This window comes from Hyperoodon ampullatus (assembly GCF_949752795.1).
Source record: "Hyperoodon ampullatus genome assembly, chromosome: 3".
NCBI lineage: Eukaryota > Metazoa > Chordata > Mammalia > Artiodactyla > Ziphiidae > Hyperoodon > Hyperoodon ampullatus.
Window position 1 is genome coordinate 134,558,793 of NC_136916.1, and position 27,732 is coordinate 134,586,524.

General features: G+C 42.0%; 1 protein-coding gene across 1 annotated transcript in view; it reads right to left on the minus strand.

The window, feature by feature from the left end:
- Positions 1–247: 247 nt before the first annotated feature.
- ATG14 (autophagy related 14) overlaps positions 248–27,732 on the minus strand; it is a gene marked incomplete at its 3' end in the record, with an annotated part of 35,458 nt that continues 7,973 nt past the window's right edge. The window contains exons 2-10 of the mRNA XM_079699424.1: positions 23,116–23,178; positions 21,555–21,597; positions 19,232–19,313; positions 14,321–14,558; positions 11,202–11,431; positions 9,644–9,761; positions 8,239–8,329; positions 8,074–8,159; positions 248–554 (exon numbers count right to left, since the gene is read on the minus strand). Coding sequence (XP_079555550.1) covers positions 248–554; positions 8,074–8,159; positions 8,239–8,329; positions 9,644–9,761; positions 11,202–11,431; positions 14,321–14,558; positions 19,232–19,313; positions 21,555–21,597; positions 23,116–23,178 — 1,258 coding nt within the window. The remainder of the gene's footprint in view (positions 555–8,073; positions 8,160–8,238; positions 8,330–9,643; positions 9,762–11,201; positions 11,432–14,320; positions 14,559–19,231; positions 19,314–21,554; positions 21,598–23,115; positions 23,179–27,732) is intronic.

Sequence of the window (27,732 nt, forward strand, 5' to 3'; positions counted from 1 at the left end):
TCCTCCACCGGCGCTGGTCTGGGAGAAGGGCCTGTGACCCCTCTGTTCTGTTAATTATCATAAGCATGTCAGTCACCACCACGGCCCAATCGACAAAGAGAAATGCTCATCTCCCCGTTTTAAAAAAAATCCAACAGCTTAACCTCTTTCTGTTCCAGGCACTATCTTAGCTAAACACGAAACGTTTACTAGGGCGTGGAGGAAGAGCTTTCTCCAGGCCGATCTGGTGCGTCTCAGTCCCTGCTCGTTAACGGTGTCCAGTGTAAGCTTTAAACCAGGAGGTGACGGAGGCCGCGGCCGAGGAGATCATCCCACCAGCACTGCTGCTCGCAATGGGTGGGGACGCCTGGGTGCTCTGGCTCTCGGAGACTTCCACGGGCTGGGAAGGAATGTCACAGAACCGGGGGCTGGGCAGGTTCTCCCAGTCGGTGCCCAGGTCGGTTTCCTCGTCACTTACGTGCTCGTCTCCACTCTCGTCTGATTCTCCAGCAACTCCGGGATCCACAAACTCCATGGACTCCTCCAGATCTGCTCGCACTTCAAAGGGTCCCGACCTGTGCGCAGACAGGGAGGGCCCCTTTAAGACAAGCACCCCTCTCACAACATAAGACCCGATGGGACGAGGCAGGCCCAGAGCCGTCACCACACCCACGCCTGGTTTAGAATCGAGCTTTTCTTTACTTAATAATAATGGCCATCCAAGTAATGAAAAAAACATCACACCACACTTTCCCTCAACTCAACCTACTTGGGCAGACCCTGGATGGAAAAAACCCATCCGATGAGACTAGGCATGCTGGTCCAACATACGATTTCCTGTTTCAAACCACCACAGTATCCATGCATGCCAAGGAGAGAATTCTGACAAAAACAGTCACTTGATGCATACACAGGCATATCAGTGGAACGATAAAACTGTACAGGTGTTCTCTGCCTCATGGAAGCCCCCAAATATTAAACTCTTAAGACTCACAGGGGCTAAATGATAGGGTTGTATGCATGTTAGCAAAGCTTCCTTGGATTAGTGTCAATAGCAAGCTCCTGCACGCATTTTAAGATATCATTACATAATTTTCTAGGGACACATTTACAGCATTGAATGAGATACAACTATTTAGAACATATTCATCTGGAATAGTGCATATTTCTGCACTACATTTCACGAGAAAACTATTTTTATTTCCCAAAGGTCCCTAATGACATCATCACCTCCAAGTCCGGCCTCATCCCCTGTGACCGCCCCTCAGTGCCACTGTGGAACCCTTGTGAGCAAACTCCACACAGCCCTGCTGCTCTTCCGTGCCCCCTTTCTAGCTCCTGCCTCAGGGGAGCCAGGCTGCATTTCCTTTGGGTGGGCAGTCACCCCACCTACTGCCCCTCCAGGGGGGTTCCCTGCAGCCAGCTACAGGGTGGGACCACATCACTCCAACAGCCTCCCCCCTGTTGTCCCCAAGATAAGGACACAATGCCTTGGTTCACCAAAGAGTTTCACTGACAGTTACTTTGGGGAAAATGACAGACATCAGCAAAAACAATAGACATGAGAAATAACTTAGAGTTGTACAGCCTGTCATTTTAGTCTATGGTCTAAACTTCTCTGCAGCCTTTATGATGATAAAAGCCTAGCGTTGGCCTCCAGCGCACCCCACCAGACCTGTACCTTCTGACTCACTTTTCCCAGGGTCAAGCAACCTTCATTCTTCCAAGACAACCCTGCTTCCCAGCTAAAACACAGCAATAGCATATAGCCAGCATTTCTGTTCCAGGCACTGGAGTCCCCGTTGGCCTCTCACATGTCTGAGCCAACCAGTCTCAAAACACAAGCCAGGCTTCCCTGGTGGCGCAGTGGTTGAGAGTCCGCCTGCCAATGCAGGGGACACGGGTTCGTGCCCCGGTCCGGGAAGATCCCACATGCCTCGGAGCGGCTGGGCCCGTGAGCCATGGCCGCTGAGCCTGCGTGTCCGGAGCCTGTGCTCCGCGACGGGAGAGGCCACAACAGTGAGAGGCCCGCGTACCGCAAAAAAAAAAAACAAAAAACAAAAACACAAGCCAGCGAGGGCTCTTCCCCTCCTCCCTCACGCTCCTGCCTGCTATGACCAAATAAGCCGCCTTTCCACCCTGTGTCCCCCCAGCTCAGGCCCTCACTGCACCCCCACCCCTCCTCCCTGGGGTCCCACCTCCTCCGGTCAGCCTCCCTCCACCCCCTCAGCTTGCTGAGAGCTGCCTCCACCCCTCTCCTCATGGCAGCTGCCTACCAAAAAATGGTCACAATGTAAGTGCCTTAGCTGGGCTCCCTCTTTTCCTGAACACAAAGCTCTTGGATTCTGTTCTGTTCAGCTTCACTGTCCAGGGGGCCTCAGCATCTACTGCCAGGTTTCATCTCCCAAACCCCCCAGGCTCCCTCATAGACCCAGGTCAGCTCTCCACTGCAGTCACTTCCTTGCTGCCAGCCCAAGAGGCACAGCCTGTTTTCTGTTCCTATTTGATGCTGCCAGATCTCCTCTTGGGGTCCGTCTCGGCATGAGACTGCCATCACCCCCAGGCCCTCTCTTTAAGGGTTTTCCCAGGAAACAGGCAGGAGTGATACACGGGGGGGAAATGACACTCCCTCCAGGCAGAGCTCCCTGCCGGAAGCCACGGGGACTCCAGTTCTGTGCTTGGAACTGCATGGGGCAGAGTCCAGCTGGCCTGGAGAAGGTGCCCAATTAAGTACTTCTAATGAAAAAACTATAGGGAGGGAGGGAGGGAGGGAGGGAAGCACAAGAGGGAGGCGATATGGGGACATATGTATACGTACAGCTGATTCACTTTGTTGTACAGCAGAAACTAACACAACACTGTAAAGCAATTATACTCCAATAAAGATGTTAAAAAAAAAAAAAAAGAAAAGAAAAAACTAGTAAGTGATTCCCAAAGTGGCCAGTCTGAACAATTTTGGTTCCAACGAGTAACCTACATTTCTGAGGACCTGTGAGAGCAGAACACATTTCTCCACTCAGCCTCTGTCCTATCACTTCTAGCTTCGAGATCTGTTATCTGCCCAGCATACCCCAAGCCACACACACATACCACACAAAATTAACTAGCAAAAGAATTAAGTCTTGGGCTTCCCTGGTGGCGCAGTGGTTGGGGGTCTGCCTGCTGATGCGGGGGACGCGGGTTCGTGCCCCGGTCCGGGAGGATCCCGCATGCCGCGGAGCGGCTGGGCCCGTGAGCCGTGGCCGCTAGGCCTGTGCGTCCGGAGCCTGTGCTCCACAACGGGAGAGGCCACAACAGTGAGAGGCCTGCGTACCACAAAAAAAAAAAAAAAAAAAAAAAAAAAAAGAATTAAGTCTTTTCACTTAATGGCTTTGGGAATAAAGATTTTCAAATCATTCCTTCAGTTTTCAGTTTAGCTGAATAATTGATATCTTTTTATTCAGGACTCTGAAGCCAAGAGTACTCATTTTTTCATGATGCTGTAGGGAGTTATTCTCATCGATTAAGGCAACAAAATGTTCTTTTTGGCTTTTAGGAAGTCTCTTTTGCAAAATATTTCAAAAATATTATATGATAGAATATACAACCTCAAGAGTGAACCCTACTGTAAACTATAAACTTTGGATTAAAATGATGTATTAGGGGCTTCCCTGGTGGCGCAGTGGTTGAGAGTCCGCCTGCCAATGCAGGGGACACGGGTTCGTGCCCCAGTCCAGGAGGATCCCACATGCCGTGGAGCGGCTGGGCCCGCGAGCCATGGCCGCTGAGCCTGCGCGTCCGGAGCCTGTGCTCCGCAGCGGGAGAGGCCACAACAGTGAGAGGCCCGAGTACCGCGCAAAAAAAAAAAAAAAAAAAAAAAAAAATGATGTGTTAATCATGGTAAAGACTGGATCACGTAAGAAAAATCAATAGATATTAAATCCAGGGGGAAATTCTGATGAGGATAACTGCATGGTCTCAAAGTGTCTCCCAACTGACTGCTTATTAGTTGCAAGGAAGGAAAAATATAGGAATTGTACAGAGGAGAAGGTAGAAAGCATCTTGACTGGGTGATCAAATTAGCATCACCAATGAGGGACAGATGGCCACTGTGGGCCTCTGGATGTGATACCCAGGAGACATTCACCTAGGCAGCATTCCAGCCTGGAATGTATAACCTGATCTCATTTCAAGGAAACATCAGAATAAAAGTTCTGTTAAAAAAGAAGGAAAAAACGGTAATGTCATGAAAAACAAATGAGGCTGTGAAAATGTTCCAGATTTAAAGGAGGTTAAAGAAACATAGCAACTAAACACAACATCCAACTCAAGACTGGACCCTGTACTTGGGGTGAGGTGCTATAAAGGACATTTTTGGTCCACTTACAAAATGTGCATATGGCAGTATTGTATCAATGTTAAATTTGCTGATGTTGATAACTGTACTGTGGTTAAAAGCAAGAAAATATCCCTATTTTTAAAAAATACATATTGAAGTATTTAAGGGTCAACAGCCATGATGTATGTAACTTATCCTCATAGGGTTCAGGAGAAAAAAAGTTTTTTGGGTATGTACGTGTATTTATGAAGATAAGAGAGAGAAAGAAACTGCACAAATGATAAGCAAACATGGTAAAAATACCAGCAAAGGTGAATCTGGGCAAAGGGTATATGTGTCTTTGTACTATTTTTATTTTTTGCAATTTTTCTGTAAGTTTGAATTTATTTCAAAGAAAAAAAAAGTGTATGCTGCATTCAGGATGGGATCCTCAGTTCAGCTGGTCTCAATGGAAGCAGGAAGTCCCACCCAGGTTTATTAACAACCTCTCTAAAGCCTTGATCCTGACTGAGGCAGGTGTGAAAGGGGCCTCCTGAGGCTTACCTCCTGACCTCCTGGCTCACAGACACGAACTCGACAGCCTGGCTGTGCACGTGTACTCCTGTCGGACAGAGCCCTCTAAATGGAGAGCTGACTTGAGGGCAGCCCAAAGAAAACTTCAGACCCACCAAAGAAATCCAGCCCTAAAAGAAAGGTGTTTGTTTTCCTAAACAACCAGCAACACTGGGTTATCATCAATCCTTTCCATTTTTGCCAAACTGATGGTTGAAAACTAGAAAGCTGTTTAGAAGTGCATTTCTTTATTCTTGACTGAGGCTGAAGATTTTTTTCCATTTGAATACTGACTACTTGCACTTCTTTTGTGTGAAATGCCTGCCTGAATCCTTTGTCTATTTTTCTATTAGGTTTATCTTTCTTTTATGGATTTGAAAGATTTAAGTAGTCTAGATTTTAATCCGTTGTCTATTATAAAGGTTGCAAAACATACCTGTTGCTTGTCTTTTAACTTTGTTTATGGTATCTTTTACCAGAGACATTTTGTTTTGACACAGTAAAATGTGTAACTCCTTTCCTTTATGGTTTTTGGGTTTTGTAGCTTGCTTGGGAATTCCCTCCCCACCCTGTGATTATAAAAATTGTCTTTTCTCCTAGTTATTTTACAGGTTTTATTAAAAAATAAAGTAATAAGGTCTTTCATATCATCTGGAATTTATTTTTACATATGGAATGTAGTACGATTCCAACTTTTCCCCACATAAATACCCAACTGGCCTACCACCACTGAGCTGCTATTATTATCCGATTCAACATGCCACCCTATCATCTATTATATTCCTACACACACAAGGACCTGTTTTGGGCCTCTTTATTTTCTTCCTCTAATTGCTCCACCTATTTGCGTGCTAACAGCAGATGATAAAGGTTTTAATTACCTTTATACGATGTTTTAAAAGGGGCCAAGCCCATCCCTTATTATTCTTTTTCAAAATTTCCTTTCAGACTGTGCTTCTAGTTGAACTTTGGAATCAGCTTAACAAAGTTCCATGAAATATCTGTTGAAATTCTGATCAGGTTTCCTTTTGGGCAGAAGTGGCATTTTTACCATACTGAGGCTTCCCATCCTAGAAAATCCTAAGGGTCTTCGCGGCATCGGGCTTACTTTCATTCAGTCCCATACCTCATACAGTGCCTGACATTCAGGAAATACATGTTGAATAATTTTTTTTAAGTTTCATATTTTCTTTATATAGGTTTACAAATATTTTGTAAGGATTATTCTTATGTAATTTATATTTTTTGTTGCTACAATAAAAGGGACCTTTTTTCCATTACATTTTCTAACTAGTTGTTGGCATATAAGAAAGCAGTTGGTCTTTGTACGTTGAGCTTGTATCTAGGCACCATACTGAACTATCATTTCTTAAGAGTTTCTTAGTTCTCTTGGATAACCAGTTCAATAATCACACCATCTACCAATCTCACCTTCTTTCCAATATAAACACACCTTACTTCTTTGTAAAAATCTTTTGCCTTGGCTAGGCCTCCACAGCAATGTTAACATAGCAGTGATAGTAGGCATTCGTGGCTTTTCCTGACTGTAAGGGAAAGGTTCTATTAAATATCAATGTAAGTAACATGTCATTAAGTCTAGTAGTTTTTGCTGTAGGTTTGTAGTAAGTATACTTTATTAATAACCTATTTTTAATTTGCTAATTGTTTTCCTTTAATTATTAATGGGAACTGAATTTTATTCATTGCTTTTCTCCCATCTATCAGGTTGATCTTATGCAGGTAAAGTAGCTGGCACAGTGTCAATAAATATTGGCTCAATAAATATTAGCTGTTATTACTAAGGATAAATTTCCTAACGTGGAATGCTTTACAAATAATGTATAGAGAGGATGGCAAGCAAACTCACAGGAATCAACCACTAAAAACGGGATGGATTTCTAACAGGCTTCTGAGGCTTATAAACTAAAGAATGGGATTTGGGGTGAGGAGAATGAACTCCCTCTAAAATGGCACAAAATTCTAGGTGTATGTGCAGTTTCCTGGAGAGATTTCACAGCTTTTCCCAGAGGGGTCTGTGTCCCAGGAAAGTTAACTATGGTTTTAAATGGGGGGTGGTGTTGAGGAAGAGAAGAAACACAAAACAAGGTTAAGGGCAGATTACCAAGATTAAGGGCAGATTACCAAGGTTAAATTCACTGCAACATGGAGGGGGTCTCCCCTTGAGCCACGGTTCCAGTGTCAAAGAAAATGAATGATGGGGAAGGGAGTCCCAAAAGAACTTTCCCACCTTTTGTTTTTCTTTCTTCTCTTTCAAAAGTTCAAATACATTGGGCTTCCCTGGTGGCGCAGTGGTTGAGAGTCCGCCTGCCGATGCAGGGGACACGGGTTCGTGCCCCGGTCTGGGAAGATCCCACATGCCGCGGAGCGGCTGGGCCCGTGAGCCATGGCCACTGAGCCTGTGCTCCGGAGCCTGTGCTCCGCAAGGGGAGAGGCCACAACAGTGAGAGGCCCGCCTACCGCAAAAAAAAAAAAAAAAAAAAGTTCAAATACATTAACCGAGTCATATCTGCAGAAATGTATAGAGAGACTGCTCAGAGCAAGGGAAAAAGATAAGCACCCAGAGAATGGGTCTTGTTTGGTCCCAAAGATAAGCCTCATCTACGTCATGCTTTTAAGGGCTGAGAGAATAAAAAGATCCCATAGACCAGTCCTGGTTGGTCTTTTTTGTTACTTACTCCTGTTTTTAAGATAATGGATTTCAAACTAGTTCATCTCATAAACTTCTCATACCTTTTATCTCCAACAAATGGTGGCCAGATGGACTCAGTGACAAAAAGAAAATTGTGAAGAATTGTTATGATGGGAAAGAATGAACAGGCACAAAAGAAAATGCACAAGAATCGGGAGAGACACTAGGCAGAGCTAAGGAAGAATCAGATGTGGATTCAAAGTAACAGATTTTGATCTTCAGGGACAGCACAAGAAGTCCCTACTCCAGGAATATAAGGGTTCTTCTATTCTGTTTTAGGTGTTCAAAATGTTTGATACTAATTTCCTCTGAGAAATGATTATGTAAGGACCATAAGGGATCAAATATGACTAGCCCTTGTTTCCTTCCATACAGGACTGTGTTATCTTTGTCCCTTCTGGAGAGTTTGGGGCTTGGGATCAGGCCCCTGTTCTCTGCCCACACATACAGCAACTCTACTTAAAAGTCGTCATAACACCACCACTTAGAGAAAAGTAACAAACACCCTTCTTACCTGCCTAGGTGTTCAGCGTTCGGACTGACCAAGTACATTAGATTCCTGAGAGTATGCAGTGGTTGTAATTGATCTAAATTTACATGCTAGAAAAAGAAAAAAACTGATTAACATTTTCAACCATGTAACAAATTAAAAATTAGCTCACAGTGTTATTTTCCATACCTGAGAAAAGCACAGGTAAAGAATATTTGTATTTAGTTTCTTCACTGCTCGAGTAAATTTCTGTTTGCTGAGGTTTTCTCCACAAAATTCACTGTAAAATAAATGTACGATTTGTAAAGCTGTGATTTTTGAAGAAATTCTATGTTAAAATGTTCATTTTGAAGAGTATGCTTTACACTACAGTTCAGTACAAAACATACCCCATGTCCTTTGCTCTTAATAAATTGCACTTAACAGAAACTCTTCTAAGGATGAACTACTGCTCTCATAGCAATTTCACCAAATCCATAAAATTACAAATGCACCTATCTTTTGACCAAGCAATCCTACTTCTGAAAACTCACTCTACACAAATGCTTGCACACTAATAAAACAATGAATGTACAAGATTATTCCTTGAAGTATAAACTGGGGACAGAGCAGACCAGTACGATCTTGGTACATCTGTACAAACGAAAACTTTGCTACTATCCACGTTAGGCAGAGTGACAGCGGAAAGCCAACGATGGCCCTATAAGGCGCCACAGAATCTGCAGCCTCCTGTCCCTGCTGCCTCGTTCTCTCACTCTCCCCGGGCTCTGCAGCTGCCCTTCTCCTTGCCCAGGGATCCCTGTGGCCTGCTCCTGGCCTCCCCCAGGTTGACATGTGATTCCACACCTACCCAGTCAGACGTGGTAAACCCTTCCTTGCCCTCACAGGCCCCCTCTTTCACCTGCTCTAATGGTCTCCCGAGCACTCATCACCACCTGACGTACTGTTCGTTTATCACGTGTCTCTCCGTTAAAGTTAAGTGTCAGAAGGGCAGAGGTTATGTTTTCATCACCACTGTACCCCCTCAGTGCCTAGAACATAGCAGGTGCTCAACAAATCTTCGTAAATAAATAACAAATTTAAAAAGCAAGGTGCAAAACACCTTAGTTTAGCATGGTACCTTTTGTGTTTAAAGGGGGATGGTGGTAGTGGTAATAACACACATTAATATTTACTTGAAACGCAAGGATAACTGGAGGGAGACAGGAAGGTCTTCGTAGGAACTGGGTGGACTATAAACCTTGACAATTAAAAAAAATTTTAAACCACGTGTTTTTCATTTAAAAAAAAAATCGAAGTGTTACAATTTATCCAGTTCTTACACATAAGCATGCCCTCTGAATATCCTGGTTTTCCCTTAAATTATCTTTTCACATGGGAGAATTCCACGGTCTTTTCAAAGACGTCATGTGCAATTGTAAGATAATGACACAAATTTGCACATTAGGCTTATGAAATCAATCTCAATATTTCATGGTCAGACCTTTTCTCTCTTGATACTTAAATTCTTGTTTTTGTTTTAATTAGAACAAAGAACACAATAGGAAATGAGAGAGCCGTGATAAAGATGACATCACCGTCTTCAATTACTTGCCTGTTGCACAGCTTTTTGGGAAGATTTACGTCAAGTATATGAGACAAAATGTTGACCAGCTGAGTCGCATAGCACAACGCAGCACTGATCGTGTAAGCAGGGTTATTATGCTCCATATCTAAAGTATAAAAACAAGAGCCATACACGAACAGTTTTAATTTCAACAAAAATGTTAATGAACCTGGATTTTTGTGATTTGTGGTTTTGTCAATACATTATTGATGGCTATGCTTTACTCTCTAGTAATAAAAGGTCCATGGCCAGACATTAATATTTCATTGTTTATGATTTTTGCTGAGTGGAATGTAAGCTAAGCAAATGGGCCTAAATGGAGCCAGCATAAATGAAACTGATGTCTGAGCTGCTTGGACCTGATAATGTATTATTTATCCGAACAATTAATGCCCAACTTAAATGTCACCTCCTCAGAGAGGCCTCCCGTGACTACCCTACGGAGAAGTAGTTCCCTCCTCTGTAGCCCCATCCCTGAAGGTGCTGGTTCCGTCGTCCACACTCAGTGTATGATGCCTTGGATCATTACTTGCTTCCCCTCCGCTCCACAGAAAGGCAAAGGGCGACACTTGTCTTGGTGACATCACCTTTGTAGCATCTGCACCGTGCATGACAGAAAGCACATACTCACTAAGTAGTTGCTGGATGACTGAATGAATAATCTTTCTCCACCAAAGAGAAGCTACTGAAGTTGTAAAGGGTTTTTCTACTGGGGTATTTCAATCTCCATTTAGGACTGATAAAGTTCTCTACAAAGTTAGAAACATAAAAATGGGACCCAACGGGCTAAATACACTCTTTAAATAGATCTTTTTATATAAATAAAACAATATTGACCCCAAAACGGTGAAATGTCTAAAAAAAAAATACATGTTTTCAGTCCATCCACTGATAAAATGTGGCATATTCATGCAGTGGAGTATTATTCAGTCAAAAAAGAACGAGGGCTTCCCTGGTTGCGCAGTGGTTGAGAGTCCACCTGCCGATGCAGGGGACGCGGGTTCGTGCCCCGGTCTGGGAAGATCCCACATGCTGCGGAGTGGCTGGGCCCGTGAGCCATGGCCGCTGAGCCTGTGCGTCCGGAGCCTGTGCTCCGCAGCGGGAGAGGCCACAAGAGTGAGAGGCCCGCGTACCGCCAAAAAAAAAAAAAAAAAAAAAAAAGAAATGCTGATACATGCTACAATGTGGATGAACCTTGAAAACATTATGCTAAATGAAAAAAAGCCAGACACAAAAGGCCACATATTGTATGATCCCATTTATATGAAATATCCAGAAGAGACACCTATAGAGACAGAAAGCACAACAGTGGTTCCCAAGGGCTGGGAAGAGGTGGGAATACGAGTGACTGCTTCAAGCCCCAGAGTTTTTGTTTGGAGTGAAAAAAATGCTTTGGATCTAGACAGAGGTGATGGTTGCACAACACTGTGAATGCACTAAATGCCACTGAATTGCTTCCTCTAAAACTGTTCATTTTGTTATATAAATTTTACCTCAATTAAAAATATATATTTATAAAAGTTTTCAAAGACTACTTGCTTCTCACCAGGCCCCTGCGTGGTTTTCTTCTCTTCCACCCAACTGTAGTAGGCAGAGTAGTCCCCGTTGTTGGGAAGGCTAATCCAAGGCCCTGTAATGCTAATGCTGGTGTCCCCGTTGTGATCGTCACAGACCCATCTCCCTGAGAGGTAAGTTGTCCTCCGGGCTTCGGCAAGCTTGCTCACGGTGCTGGAGGTCATGGCACTGTCACTCTCTGAAGACACGTCTGTGGGATCTCTAAAAACCAAAGATGCATATGGATGTCAAGGGGCTGGGCTTTGAAGAGCATGCAATTACTTGGCAGATATGCAGAACATTGGGAAGATGCATGTGAGGACAGGAATTTTTTTTTTTCAGGTACAAGTCATAAATTTTATTAGAAGTTGAGTATCTGTTGAGGACAGGAATTTAATTGGAATATACAGAGGTAAGCAGTTCCATCAGAGGTGAAGGTCACACCAGCTGTGGCACAGAAGCCCACAGCATGTGAGGAAGATGGCACCATGAACCAGGGCTTCAAGTGTTAGGTTCTCCAACTATTTGGTCTCAAGACCCCCTTACACGCTTAAAACATTTTGAGGATCCCAAAGAGTTTTCTGTATGTAGGTTAGATCTATTAATATTTACTGTATTAGAAATCTGAGAAAATTTTAAATTATTAACTGATTCAAAAATAAGAAACCCATTACATGTAACATAGCATGTTTTTATGAAAAAAATCTGTATTTTTCAAAACAAGAAAATTAGCAAAGGGTGACATTATTTGCTTACCAGCTGAGTTCACAGCACAGTGCAGCACTGATCATGACTTTTGAAAAAATCTCTTTAATACCCATGTCTTTCCATTGTGCTTTCAAGTAGATACAGTGTTCCATGGAAAAACCAACTAGTTTTGCTTACAACTCACTCAAGGGCTCTCCCTTGAGCCACCGCGGCTTTCAGCATGCAGCAAATGTGCTTTCTGCAGACTTCCTATCTCGCTGCATGGCACAATCACATGTGCACGCAGGGGTCGAGACATAATTTAACTAGAATGAGTAATTTCTGCTGCTTCATCAATAGTGTTCTTGATGTAAAACTGGCTGGTTTTGTACACCGCAAGGACACTGTGGAACACAACCACAATTACTACACTATGGCGTCACTGCCTTGATATCTGTCAAGACAGAGGTTTTACCCACCATGGCTTTTGAGCCACCAGTGCAAACATCAAGAGAGTGAAAAGGGAAAACAAAGTGTTAGTATTATTATGAAAACAGTTTTGACTGCACAGACCCCGTGAAAGGGCCTCAGGGACCCAGAGAGGTCCACAGACCACACTTTGAGCACTGCTGGCCTGGAGCATGGAAGGTGAACGAGAAGGCTCGGCAGGTACTGTGCAGGTGGGGGAAGAACGTGGTGTGTTTGGGGAGCAGACGGATCAGCGTGGTTGCCTGTAGGAGGCACGAAGGAAGTGCCAGGAGGTGGTGTTGGAAGAGGAGGGACGAAATGCACAGGCTGGGAAGGGCCTTCTGTGCTGCGCTAAGTTTAGGATCCATCCTCTTGGCCAGTGGCTCTCAATCCTTCTTCCTCTGCCACCAGGTGCACGTAAGTGCACTCCTACTGGCTGTCCGGACAGGACTGGGGGAGGGCGCTGTGGTCAGTTCTAAGCTGTACCTCTACTTCCTCCTTCCACTCAAGGCAGGCTGAGAAGAAATGTGAATGAACAAGAAATCTTATGATAGGGATTAACTTCAAAACTATCAGCTTAAAAAAATTCATGATACACAGTAATATATACTAACATACAAGATTTAAACAGTACAGGCATGGAAGAGAAAGATTTTCTCCACAACTTCTCTCCTGCGACTTTATATTCAGTTGTCAGTCTCCTTAGTCTCGCAAAATCTGCAACAGTATCCTAGTCCTTGTTTACTATAATGTGTTCTAACATCGCTATCTGGGCCCATCAGAATTTAATTTGACAAGAGTGTTTCTGTCTGTCAGCTTTTTCCCCCTCAAAGCCCTGGCCAGCTGTCTTTACACCAATTTTTGGATAATCCAACTTTTCCCTACTGATCCAAAATGCCACCTTGGGGTCTATTTCTGAGCGTTGAATTCTTCTCTATTTTGCATCTGCCTTTTTAGTTTTATATTTGCTAACTATTACTAATGACAAATTACTTGGTAAGAGTCAGAGAGCAGGTCGTCAAGCTAGAAGCAAGTCAGACCTTTAGGCTTTTAGGAAGCCAACTCTGGCAACAGACGAAAGGAAAGACGGAAGCAGAGGCAGCAAACACTAAGTCCTAAGTAGCAACAGTCCACTGACTGTCCAATTCCAGGGAAAGGTGCCGGAAAGTAAGGGTAACCAGAAGAGACAGGGAAATCCTCAGCTGGGACAGCCCGATGGTTAGTCAGAAAGCAATCGAAACTCTTCAGTGGAAGTTTCAGAACCTAGATGATCACCAGCATCATCTGGGGAAGTTTAAAAAATAAAGTATTATGAGATGAACTGGGAGGCTGGAGCTGTGTCCTCTGGAACCTGCCTTTTCCTGAAGTTCCTGAGTGACTCTGATGAACAGCCAGGTGGGAACCACCATCCTGTCCACCCCACGGACTCCTGAGGGTGTCTGTGCACTACAGCCAGTGAGATGACCAGTGCTTGACATGCTGGTTACCAGGAAAAGGCAGAGTCAGCATGTCCTGCCCACCAAGTAAGAGAGCCTGAGGTGTTTTCTTCCATCTTAGCTCATGATTTCTCTGTGAAGTAGGCATTTATTATCCCCATCTAACAGACAAGGAACTAAGACTTCGAGGCTCAAAAACCCGCCTCACAGCATTTGACTAATAAACAGCCCAAGTGGCCCTGCAGCCACGAGATGGTTCCTGATCAGGGATGTGAGCCTGCCCGTCATCTGGAAGCTCTACAAGTATACAAGCCTGGGCCTCACTTCTCCGAGGGCCACCATCCTTCACCCTGGCCACCTCCCCAAATTCCTGCAGTGTTTACTGTTTGCTGAAGCAAGACTCAAGTTTCATTACCAGGAAACCCCAAAATGAGGCCCAATAAATGTGCTGACATAGTTGAAAGATACTTGATCTTTGGAACTTGTGTTTTCCTAGAGTCAAAAGACTCACTCACCGTACCTCACACCCGTCTTTACTTCCTCGATTGGAAAAATGACAGAGGTGAGCTCTAATATGTGAGACCGCCGAAGATTTGCCAGACGTTCATAATGACTTCTTAAATCAGTGTTTTTTTTTTCTACCAGGTCACCAAGTTTGCGATTGTGCCTCTGAATCTTCTCCTTTTTCTCCTGATGCCGTTGTGCTCGAGTGTAAAGTTTCTGATTCTTTTCCTTGGTTTTGAGGAGGCCTTCAGAATCTAAAATAAATAAATCACATCCAACAATGAGCTGTACAAATAGTTCCTGGGTACTGCACACTACCACTGCCCCCGCCACCCCCAAAGCATTAAGTGTCTTCCTGCAGTCTAAACTGAAAGCAAAACCTCAATAAAATTAACTACATGACATTCACTAAGTATGGAGACCGGGAGTTTAGTTCAAGTAGGTATTACACACAGAGCAAAGGGGACCACCACTAAAATGACTCTGGGTCTCCATTTGTAATCAACATCAGGGAGCATCACTCAAGACTATCAAGTTTAAGGTTAGCACAGAAAGTCCTTGACTTTCTTACAGTAAGCACTGAAGAACAGCCATGTTGGGCAGAAAAGAGATCTAGTTCTAAGTTTGAAAAATTCACTGGCTATCTGATTTTCCTTAGAAAACTATTAAGTGTCCCTTGGGGTACATTCAGAGAGCCCAGGGATAATCTCACCGCAGGTGGTCATGCAGCAAAGAAACAGACCAATGCCCTGAAAAGTCACAGTGGAGTGCAGCGCCCCCAGCAGGGTGTGAGCACCTCCCATACACCAGCATTTTAACCACTGGAAGAGTAACCAGAGCCTGGCCATACAACGAGAAAACAGACAGACACTTGTCCTTCCCAATGTATGTTCTTTTTATGAAGGTCCTACAGGTTCTAGATCCCAAGACATATTATCAAACAGATCAGGTTGTAGCTAAACTTCTCTAGTGTAGCAATAACAGGCTGTAAAATCTCAGACACCCAGGAACAACTTAAGAGGCTCAAATAAGTTTAAACCAAGCTCATTATCTTTCCTCGACACATTTTAAGCTAGGCTCCCTACTTCACAATTATTTCTGACCTGTCCTAAATCAACCTCTCTCTTCTTTTAAATTTATTTATTTATTATTTTTGGCTGCGTTGGGTCCTCATTGCTGCATGCAGGCTTTCTCTAGTTGCGGTGAGCGGGGGCTACTCTTCGTTGCAGTGCTCGGGCTTCTCATTGCAGTGGCATCTCTTGTTGCGGAGCACGGGCTCTAGGCACGCGGGCTTCAGTAGTTGTGGCTCCTGGGCTCTAGAGCGCAGGTTCAGTAGTTGTGGTGCACGGGCTTAGTTGCTCTGCGGCATGTGGGATCCTCCCGGACCAGGGCTCGAGGCCGTGCCCCCTGCATTGGCAGGTGGATTCTTAACCACTTCACCACCAGGGAAGCCCCCCTAAATCAATCTCTTGATGGTCCATTCCATGAGCTGTCCTACAGTTCCTTCCATCTAGGTCTTTCTTTTCATTCCCACTGTCACAATCCTGGTTAACTCTCACCCAAACTCTGCCTGTCTCTAGTTGGTTCCACTCCACACTTCCAAGCCCTCTTTCACTGGCTCAGTCTTCATAAAGTACAGCCAGTGCTCAGCGGTTCTCCTCTGCCGATCAAACACAGACCTAACTTCTCAGCCTCCCAGCCACCACCAAACTGGTACACACCCCACAGTTCCCTTCTCCACACCCTTCACTCCAGTCTCATTCAATTACTAGATACTTCAAATGAACACGCTAAGTAAGCACACAGATGGATGGATGGATGCCGGACAAGTCATTCCTTAAATATTTATCTCCATTCTGTTGTTCAAATCAACATCTCTCTAGGAACACTATTTTCTCCTATTCTCCTAATGTCCAGATTGTACTCATTCATCAAGGCCCCCTCCATAAACACTCCCCAGACCTCTTGCTCGCAGGAACTCTATGGTAATGTGTGTTTACCTCACCTATAGCACATGGCTCTTAGCTGCTTACACCAGGTCCAACTGAAGCCTTGTTGTCTCCTGACTGGGATATGAGAAGCAGATGATAAATGTGTGTGGATCGAAACCACCCTCTTCAACTGAGGACCAATGAACCTAGGTTATTTCATTGCAGGCAGAAAGTTTCTTATGTGTTCTTTCCTCCTCAGATGCATCTCTTCACCATTCCTGACCCATATGAATGTCCTTAAGGTTAAGTCTCTGGTTCTATCACACGCTTTCCAGCAAGTTCATTCATTTTCATGATCTCTACTGCGCTCCCTACAAGTGCTCAAATGCATCTGTCTAGCCATGGCCTAAGCCATATGGTGGTCAGATTTTTAAAGGACATTTTCCAATTTCATATCAGGACCCCCTGTAGGTGGCAGGAAATCATCACAGTCACCCAACTTGCACTAGTGCAGACTCAATTTAATTTACTCTTCTCTCCATGCTATCTCCCCCTGAACATTAAAACATTTGGATACTGGGGACTTCCCTGGTGGCACAGCGGTTAAGAATCTGCCTGCCAATGCAGGGGACACGGGTTCGATCCCTGGTCCAGGAAGATCCCACATGCCGCGGAGCAACTAAGCCCATGTGCCACAACTACAGAGCCTGTGCTCTAGAGCCCGCGAGCCACAACTACTGAGACCACGTGCCACAATTACTGAAGCTCACGCGCCTAGAGCCTGTGCTCCGCAACAAGAGAAGTCACTGCAATGAGAAGCCCGCGCACCACAACAAAGAGTAGCCCCTGCTCACCACAACTAGAGAAAGCCCACGCGCAGCAACAAAGACCCAATGCAGCCAAAAAAAAATTAATTAATCAATTAAAACAAAAACAAAAACAAAAAACATTTGGATACCGTCTGTAATTCACTCTTGCTTTTTTGGACAAATAACAGGTCAACTCAACTCTGAAATTTCAAATACAATCCAACTTCCCTATCTATACCGTATTATTCTGTATCATGACATCTTAAATCAAGAGATTCTGGAGAAAATATTCATCAGGCTCTATAGTTTATAACTGATATTTCAACAAGATTCTGTTTTAAAAAAACCAACAGACTATTTATTGAGTAGCAAGTGCTTAATCTAATCCAATGACTTGAGCCCATTCATAGCTTCTGGAATCCATTAACTCCCTTAAAATTGTTTGTAAAATTTTGTGAGTCTGGTCTAGTGGGTGGCAACCAGCCTGTATTTATGTCCTAAAGAGCAGTGGTTCCTGAGCCTGGCAGGTCCTCAGAGTAGTGCTACTACTCAAGTATGATCTATGGATCTGGCCCAAGAGGAGTACAGAAATATAGACTAAGTTTAGAAACTATTTTCTTTGATACGGCTATGTGACATTGCCATGACATCCAAGTGTGCAATCATTTTTCTAGTAACTAATTTTATTGTATTTTACAAAAGTATTGGTATAGGTTTATGACACATTGGAAATGAAAGAGAAAAAAGTGGCCTTTTACTAGAGACAGTTTAAGAACCATTTACCCGGTCCCCATGCATGAGATTTTAATTTCCTAAGTCCAAAGTAGGTCCCAGGATTCTCTCTCTAGATCGTAAAAAAAGGTTACCAGGTGACTCCAATGTTTTGCTAGGGATGGAAATCACAGTTACATAGAGTCCACTAATTTAGAACCATATCTTTTATTTTCCATGGTTGTTGCTTTTGTGTTTTGGGGCTAGGAGCCTATTAAAAAGAGCTGACCAAAGTTTTAAACTTGCTCATCAGAGAAATGCACCAAGCCCAGTCAATTCAGCAATTTCAGGAGGTTCACAGATGCCTGGTGGCAAACTCCTACTGTGAACTTCCAGGGAGGAGGGGAAAGAGGGTGAACCCGTGGTAAGTAATGAGTCCCTACACTGCTATTGACCCAGAGCCTTTGGAGAGTGCAAGCCAAACTCGGTGGAAGAGTGGCTAGCTGCAGCTCTGAGCAGCTCTTCACCCAGCTACCCTGCTTCTCTAGCTTATTAATCCTGTGAAACGCCATGCAAGCACTTTATTAGGACAAGCATTTTCAAAGACAGCTTTTACACCATTACCTGACACTATAAAATACTTGTTTCTGAAAGCCATGAGTAGATAAGAAACAGATTTACAAGGTATGATGGCGACCCATTCTAAACTTTAAACACTTATCTTCAGAAATAAATGGACTATTTCTGTCTTTTTCTTTTTTAAGTTTATTTTTATTTATTTATTTATTTTTTGGCTGTGTGGCATGTGGGATCTTAGTTCCCTGACCTGGGATTGTACCCATGCCCCCTGCATTGGAAGCGTGGAGTCTTAACCACTGGACCACCAGGGAAGTTCCAACATGGACTGTTTCTAAGGACACAGGATTTCTAAGAGGACTCTTAAAATTTGACAACCACCTTTGATGAAGTATGAAGTACACAGACGTAATGCAAGATTAATACAGATTAAAATATGTATAAGACTCACTGAGTCTTATATTCTGTGCTTCTGGCGTGAACTAACAATTATTATGCCTGATTACGAAGACGGACTCTGAGCTTCCTGTCAGCTAAGGGAAACGGGACACATACATTCCTTAACTTTTTAAATTGAGAAATGTAGCAGTTTAAAGGTCATTACATTTGCATGCGTGTGTATATGTATATACGGACATATGTGTGTGTATATATATATACACACAGATATATGTTTTATATACATATATCTGAAAAAAAAATATATATATATATAAATTCCTCATACAGATGTTTTACAAAGAGAAAGGCAAGCAGTAAACTTTTCCATGTTGCTCTTGCCTCCCCCCACCCCTTCTCTGTCTCCCTTCCCCTGTCTCTCTAGTTTGTTTATTAATCCCATGAAGTTCCACATGAGTCCTTCCTTTACTAGGGCTGGAGAGAGGTGGGAAAATTACTTACTTTTCTTCATTTCTTCATTTCCTTTACATATAGTTTGTTTCAGCTGTTCAATCCTCATCTTGCAGGACATTATTTTCCATCTCTTAAAAAAGGTATGAAATAAATATCACAAATGTTGGTCTCTAATGACTAATATGATTATCTACTGGGGACACTATGTATTTTGAGGTGTATCTTAGAAAATGTAATGAAGAAAAGACCAGTATAATTATATTTCTTATAGCTTTTGTAACTAGTGGATTACAAAAAAGAAAAAAAATGTAACTCTGGTTCAGTGCAGAAGCTGCTAGGAAATTGAGAGAAAGAGAAATTCACATAGTTCTTTTATGTGTTAATAAGCACAGAGAAAAGTGTTGAAGGATATTCTCTTAACCTGCCCTGTCCAATATATAGCTACAGGTCCCATGTGGTTATCTGCAAGTCAATTAGATTATATAAAGTTTTTTTAAAATCCAGTTCCTACTCTCACTACCCACATGTCAGGTGGTACATGTCAACACCACAAGTGGCTAATGGCTACCATATCGGGCAGTGTAGACAGAGAACATTTGCATCATCAGAGAGTTCTACGGATGTGCTGCTCTAAGTTCTCAGTGCTAGTTACTGAGGAGACCGCCAACTGTATTATCTCACTGATACAATAAGCAAATATTACTTGCAAAATAATAAAACTGCCATAAAGCAGAAGTTTTTTTTTAAGTGTATAAATCATGTAAGATTTCTTGAAAAGCCTCAAAAAGTTATATGAAACATGCCTTTTTACATTACCAGGATTCAGGTACAGCTTCCCCAAAGAGAATAAAGGATAAGTAAAAATCTGCCCTACTACTTTTAAAAAAGTATTATTTATCTATTCCATAATGCCTCCATAAACGGGGATAATTGAAAGCTTACAACAACAGTCAAATGCCTATAATGTTTCACACTTGTCTAAGCAGTCTGATGGTACAAGATACAGAGTAGATTACAGGAATGTTCAGTGGGTAAAACTCTCCCCTCTCCAGTGGGGTGAGAGAAACATCTGAGAACACATGCATGGGAACCGATGGATTCAGGAATAAACTGGCAATGAGATGTCTTTACTTTTAAAGGGTATTAGTCTTTAAGAATCAATATTTAAATTTTTGATAGAAAAACTAGAAAACTTAGAACTTAGAAAAGCTGGGATGAGATTCTTTATAAACAGCCTTTTATAACCTTTTTCCATAAAACTTGTTTATATAACATTCAGAGCCTAAGCAGAATTCACTTATATCACATCTCTTGAAGTATTATTTAAAAATTATGAAGGATGCTTATTATTATTATGAAAAAAATTAAGCACCACAAAAGAGAAGAAAGAAAGAGATTGTTAACCTGACTCCTTCCCACTCTTCAGGGTTGATCTCAATTAAAGTTTGATATGTATCTTTTCAGGTATATATTTAAAACATACACAAATGGAATCATACTTAACCCTAGCCTGCTTTTTGTCTGATTGTTTCATTAAAAAATATTCCTTGGACATCAATCCATACAAGTGCATGTAGACTGACCACATTCTTTTCAACAGCTACACAGTATCATAATCATCTCATTCTGCTTGATGAGTATTTAGATTATATATTAACTTTACTACCAATGATGCAGACAATCAGCCTCTTTATCCATAAATCTCTCCATTCAAGTATATTTTCTTAGGAGGAAAATTGCCGATATACCACATGTGCATTAAAAAAACCAACAAACCACCACCAAATTGTCCCCCAAACAAATATGTCAACATACACTCCCACCAACAGTGAATAAAAGTATAATCAATCAAACTCCTTATTTTCATATGTTGTACTCATTTTTTCCCAGTTTATATTCATTTTGCTACAGTCTTTAACATATAGAACTTTTAAACTTTTATGTCGTGTGTCAAATGTTTTCCTTTATGGCTTATAAAGGTCTGCTCACCCTCAGATTATATAAACACTCTCCCATATTTTCTTTTAATATGAGTTTATTTTTCACATTCAATCATTAACCCATCTACAAAGTAGGCGTTTATGATGAGTAATTTTTTAAAAAAGGATACCTCACTGTTCTTGTATCTTTATGTCAATACCAGACTTCATAATGATTCCTTACAGTGGTTCCATAATTAATTGCCAATACCCTGTTTTTGGTACCTGGATGAAATATCTGAGAAGCCCACACTACAAATATATTCACAGAGAACTGCCAAAAAATGATCAAAAATAAATTTAAATTCGAAATGATTTTTTAAGTTCTGCCAATTTAAAAACATGTAACCTCAAGTGTAAAGAATATTATTTAAATACTTCTTATAGCTTACCAACTGATCTGTTATCCATTTTCCTTCCATAGCTTTTAACACTCTGTATGGAGAAGAGACAAAGGAAATATGCTCTTAAAATAATGAATTCGGTGAAGCTCAAAAATGCAAAATCAACAACTTTTAAAAATAAGGTCTTAGAAACAGCTGGATATACCAAAGTGGGATGTAAGCACTGAAAAATGTTTTCCAGATTCCCTGCTCTCTGCAATTTTTTCTCACCTCCTTCCTTTTGCACTTTTAATACAGCTCAGAGCCTTTCTATAAACATTCACAATAAACTTCTGTAACAGCCATAGCCTTTGTCCTCCATCATAATCAATAATTTCCATCAGTCATAATTAATAATGATGATAGTTACAAGAGAATTCATGGTCCAAATGCTATTGTCAGCTCCCCCCAAAATGGCACAAGCCATGGGACTTCCCTGGTGGTGCAGTTGTTGAGAATCCACCTGCCAGTGCAGGGGACACGGGTTCGAGCCCTGGTCCGGGAAGATCCCACGTGCCGCAGAGCAACTAAGCCCATGCACCACAACTATTGAGCGTGCACTCTAGAGCCCGCGAGCCACAACTACTGAGCCCGTGTGCCGCAACCACTGAAGCCCGCGTGCCTAGAGCCCGTGCTCCGCAACAAGAGAAACCACTGCAATGAGAAGCCCGTGCACCACAACAAAGAGTAGCCCCCGCTCGCCACTAGAGAAAGCCCGTGCACAGCAACGAAGACCCAACACAGCCAAAAATAAATAAATAAATTAATTAATAATAATAAAAAAAGGTGTAAGCCAGCTTAGGCAAAAATCTGTTCTATGGAATGAAGTGTTCTATAGGAAAAAATAAAAGTTTCCATGATAGAGTAAGTTAGAGAAATGACTGAGTTAAATAAATCTAAGCGGGTTTTTTCTAATGCTGAGTATCTCTGAAGATTTCATCTACTCATAAATGTGTTAATCAGGTCTGGGGTGTGTATGGAGAATAGTGACTGGATCAGTTTGGGACAAAAGGTTCTACAGGACAATTCCCAAATCCAGAGGATGAGAGATTCATCTGGTGCTCATTAATACTCAGATTCCTGGGCCTCCCCCCAGACCTACTGAATCAGAATATCTGAGGATAAGATTCCAAGAATCTACATTTTTAACCAGTACCGAAGTTAATGAATTCTGATGTAGATGATCTGCAGACCACTCTGCAAAACCCTGATACAGAAGAATAAAGATAAATAGAAGCAATAATGTCCTACAAGAGCCACCACCGCTAGTCTAATATGCCTTCTGTCCTGGCCCCATTTACCATACATCAATTATCAGGGCCAGCGGTTTGATTCATCCATCCAGTCACTGCCTGCTGTGAACCAGGCACCAGGTTTGATCACAGTGTTTTCTAGAAACTTGATCATCTCTCCTATTTTGCTTCTCCCAGATGTACTGCTCTTCACACGGGGAGATTTGTAACCTAAATTCAATAAATTAGCAATCCACATGTATGCATACCACAGCACTGAATTAAACCATGTGATGACTAGACAACCTCCACAAATTGAAAAACAAAATGATACTCACTCTTTTTGAAATTCTTCTTGCTTGCTCTTAAGTTGGCTTAATCTTTCTTTCTTGTCTATAAACCTGTAAGAAAAAAATTCAGTGTTTTATTTAAATGTTTATTTTTTTTTTCAGTTGAATGAGATTATGCAAATTCCTGAGAGCCAAACATTTCTGCAGACTCATCCGGAAATGTCACTGTCCTGAACATATCTTCTCAATGGCACACAGCTGCTTACCATTTGGTTATTTAAAACTAAGTTCAGGGGCTTCCCTGGTGGCACAGTGGTTGGGAGTCCGCCTGCCGATGCAGGGGACACGGGTTCGTGCCCCGGTCCGGGAAGATCCCACATGCTGCGGAGCAGCTGGGCCCATGAGCCATGGCTGCTGGGCCTGCGGGTCCGGAGCCTGTGCTCCGCAACAGGAGAGGCCACAGCAGTGGGAGGCCTGCGTACCGCAAAAAACAAAACAAAACAAAAAAAAACCTAAGTTCAAATTCTCAGCTTTAAAACTCTTTCATGGGTTTATAAAATATGTCTATAGGTTTTTTTCACCCCTAGGTTAAATTGTCCTCCAAAACAGGTAAATCAGAGCACTAAAATGAATCGGAATTCAAGAAAAAGGAGGCTTCCATTACAAAAATAATTGTAATTATTAAGCTTAATTTAACCCTACTCCCATTTATAAATTGGTTCCTTATAATTCTTAAAGTACAATTTTTTTCTCACTAATTTTACTGTTAGCCATTACGGGCTAGCAATTTACTTAATAAAAGCTATCAAAAGGAAAGAATATCACATTGCAGTTCATTTTTGCTGTTAGTCACTATTCTACCCTTATTCTTATTTTCTGCCTGCTACCTTATGTGGGATTAGTTTGCTTTTTTGTGTTTTTTTTTGCAGTTTAAGGTAGGAACTTCAATCATCAACTTTAAGCCTCTCCCTTTTTAATACAAGTATACAGAGTTATAAATTTCCTCCAGAAGTATTGCTTAAGCTAAACCCTAAACATTTTGATATCGTGTATTTTACCATTTAGTTTGACATTTCTAATCTTCCATCAAATTCCCTCTTTGACCAATTAATTATTTAGAAGTGTATTGTTCAATTTCCAGATATATGGGTTTTTTGGTAACGTACTGTTATTTTTCTACTTTAATGCTGATGTAGTCCCAGAATATTCTCTATGAGATTTTAATCTTTTCATTTGAGACTGTCTTATGGCCTTGCATATGGTGCGCCATGTCTCAGTGAAAGTTCCATGTGTACTTGAAAGAACGTGTTTTCTATAGCTGCTGGATACAGAGTTCTATAAATGTCAACTAGCTGAAGGTGGCTAGCAGTGATACTCATATCTTCTAGGTCTATGCTGTTCAACACGGTAGCCATCAGGCACATGTGGCTACTGAGTACCTAAGATAACTTGTGGCTTAATAAGAATTTTAGGTAAAAAAAAAAAAAAAGTATGACTAACATCATGCAACTGATTTTGAACTGAGCTAATGGTGGCTCACTACTTTCAAAAAAACAAAGGTAATGCCACATGCTACAGTAACATGGTGTGGAGTCCAAGATTAGGCCTTTGGTTATCTCGTGAAAAAATGAAAACAATTGAACAGAACCATAACAGCCCTAAAGATCTCTTCCTTAAAATAATCCAGACGTAAAAGTCTCTCTAACATACTATTTCTATAATCCCACATTTGAAACATACCCAGATATCTACTTCTAAATGGAAGGGATAAAATGGTCTAATTATGACCCTACCATTTAATAGTCAGTCACTGAAAATATACAATATATATTAAACAAGAAACCAAATCAGATAATATTACATGTGACAGAATTATATACTTACATGACTAAATTAAAAATTCAGTTTCTCAGTTGCACTACCCACATTTCAATAGCCACATATGGCTGGGGGCTACCTTACTGGATGGCATAGATACGGAACATCACTGCACAAAGTTGTAGTGGGTAGCACTGCAATGGCCAGTAAGGTGGTAACTACGTGAAACAGTATTAGAAAACTCAGAAAACAGTGTGGGATGTGGACAAATTCATAGATTCATCAATTAATTTATCAGGCATTTACTATGTGCCTGCAACTTATGACAAAGCATTTTACAGAACGTTAAGAAATCGAATCTTTCATTTTTCTGCAACTGGCTGTGAACTAGACAGGTTACTTGTTATATGCTTCCATTTCCTTCTATCAAAGATGAGAAACGAATGTGGTATTTACTTCTACCTAATGTGGTGATTCATGCTCCGATGATAACCTGAAGGAGATGACAAACTCACAAGACTCATCCACCTGTGTAAACAAAGGACTGACATGGAGGATAAAATCCTGCTTTTAGGGACTCTAATACAGATCTGTTGTAAAAATGCCACTTTGCACTAAAACAAATTGGGATGCTAACACTGTCCAGCTTTGTATCAAGCTGGTTAGTTCTCTTGGGTTTAAAAAAACAAAAACAAAAACAAAACAACAAACTTAAAACATAAACATACAGAGGACAGCAGGAATAACATGCAGAAGATGACAGTTCCTACTGTATCAAACACTTCATGAGTAATGTCATTCTTCATGAAGGAAATGAAAAATAGGTGGTGCAAACAAAGCAAAAGCAGATGGTTATCAAGGAATGCGGCTGGTCAGCGAGCCAACTGCTCACCAGCGCCTCATCCATCCTCTGCATTCTCCATCCCAGGACTCACAGAGATAGATGAAGAAAAAAAAGAAAAAAGAAAAAGCAAGGGGGGAAAGGCCTTTTTTATATACTGTCTTTGAAGCTGGGTTTATCATGTAAAATGTTTTGTATCTTTTTCCACTTCAGAACATAAAGACCTACCTCATTCTTTAACAGGTACACAGAATTTCACTGAATGGACATCATATAATTTATTTACAGAAACACCTACTGATGAACATTGCCATCGCTTCCAAATTTTCACTATTATCAGCAATGTTAGAAATGAATAGCCGGGTGCATCTAGGTTTACATGGCAACTCCTGGCAGTTATCTTTAAATTTCCTCTGAATCATTTCATATTATATTTACAACCCTACCAACCTGTTTTCTTACTCGCAGCACTGCCCATTTTACTCTTTGCTAACCTGACTGGTCTCCCACTCCCTCTCTTCAAAGACAGTTCACAATTCATTTATTTGCCTTTCTTCATTTCACAGTTAGAAATGTTTAACACCTTTTCCTATCTTATTAGCTACTTTTCTTTTGTTATCCCCCTATGCCCTTTGTTCACTTTTCTATAGTTTTTTTTTTTTTTTTAATTTTTGGCTGCACTGGGTCTCATTGCTGTGCACGGGCTTCCTCTAATTGCAGTGAGCAGGGTCCACTCTTCATTGCAGTGTGTGGGCTTCTCATTGCGGTGGCTTCTCTTGTTGCAGAGCACGGGCTCTAGGCACGTGGGCTTCAGGAGTTCTGGCTCGCGGGCTCTAGAGTGCAGGCTCAGTAGTTGTGGCGCACGGGCTTAGCTACTCTGCGGCATGTGGGATCTTCCCTGACCAGGGCTTGAACCCATGTCCCCTGCATTGGCAGGTGGATTCTTAACCACTGCGCCACCAGGGAAGTTCTATAGTCTTTGTTTTAAAGGGTTATTTATTAGAGAAATTAGCTATTTCCTTTCATACATCTTGAAATTATTCTTCCTCAATCTGCTTGGTGACTACTTATGTTTCTGCTCTACAAATTTTCCAAAATTTTATGCAGATACATTTATCAATTTTGTTGTTGTTGTTCAGTGGCTCTACAGTTTTCTATTGTTTTCCGAAAAGAATCTGCCAGTGAACCTATACCGTGCATCAGGGCTTTTACAACACTATTTCTTCCTTCCTTCCTTCCTTCCTCCCTCCCTCCCTCCCTCTTTCTTTCTTTACTTATTTATCTATCTAAGCTGGGTCATAGTTGCGCCATGTGGGATCTTCGTTGTGGCATTCAGGATCCTTTTTTTTTTTTAGTTGTGGCATGTGGGATCTAGTTCCCTGACCAGGGACTGAACCTGGGCCCCCTGCGTTGGAAGCGCAGAGTCCTAGCCACTGGACCACCAGGGAAGTCCCTACAACACTATTTCTTATATTTTCTTTCCCAATTTAAAAATGCCTTCTTTGTTATTTACCAAATTCCTCCAGACTTATACTTGCTTTTCTTCCCTACAAAAGTACTCCCTTAAGCTGACTTTAAAAAGTGCCCCCGTGATAGAGACTGATGAAAACTAGGAGCAGATGGTCATACAGAGTCTGGGTTGTGTGCCATCTCTTGTAGTCAACAGTGCTACAAGAAATGGCACACAACCCAGCTCAGGCTTCAGAGGGAGCTCTCCAGCAGTCACGCCTGCCTGGGCTGCCCCTTGAGGACAGGTTAGAGGTGGCCTTGCTAAGGGAAGGAAGGCATTGTAGGCAGAGGAAATTCTGCTGTTTCACAAGGTGAGAAGTTAATCTGTCCTGCCCTAGAGAACCTCAATACACCAGCGGACAGCAGGGACAGGAGTGTGCTGCTGATAAGGATCAGTTAAGAGTGTGACCCTCATCACTCCACGCTATCCCATGGCCACAGGTCGTCCTGGGTGACTGAGTGGATCTGGCTACAGGTGGGACTGGTCACCTAAGTCT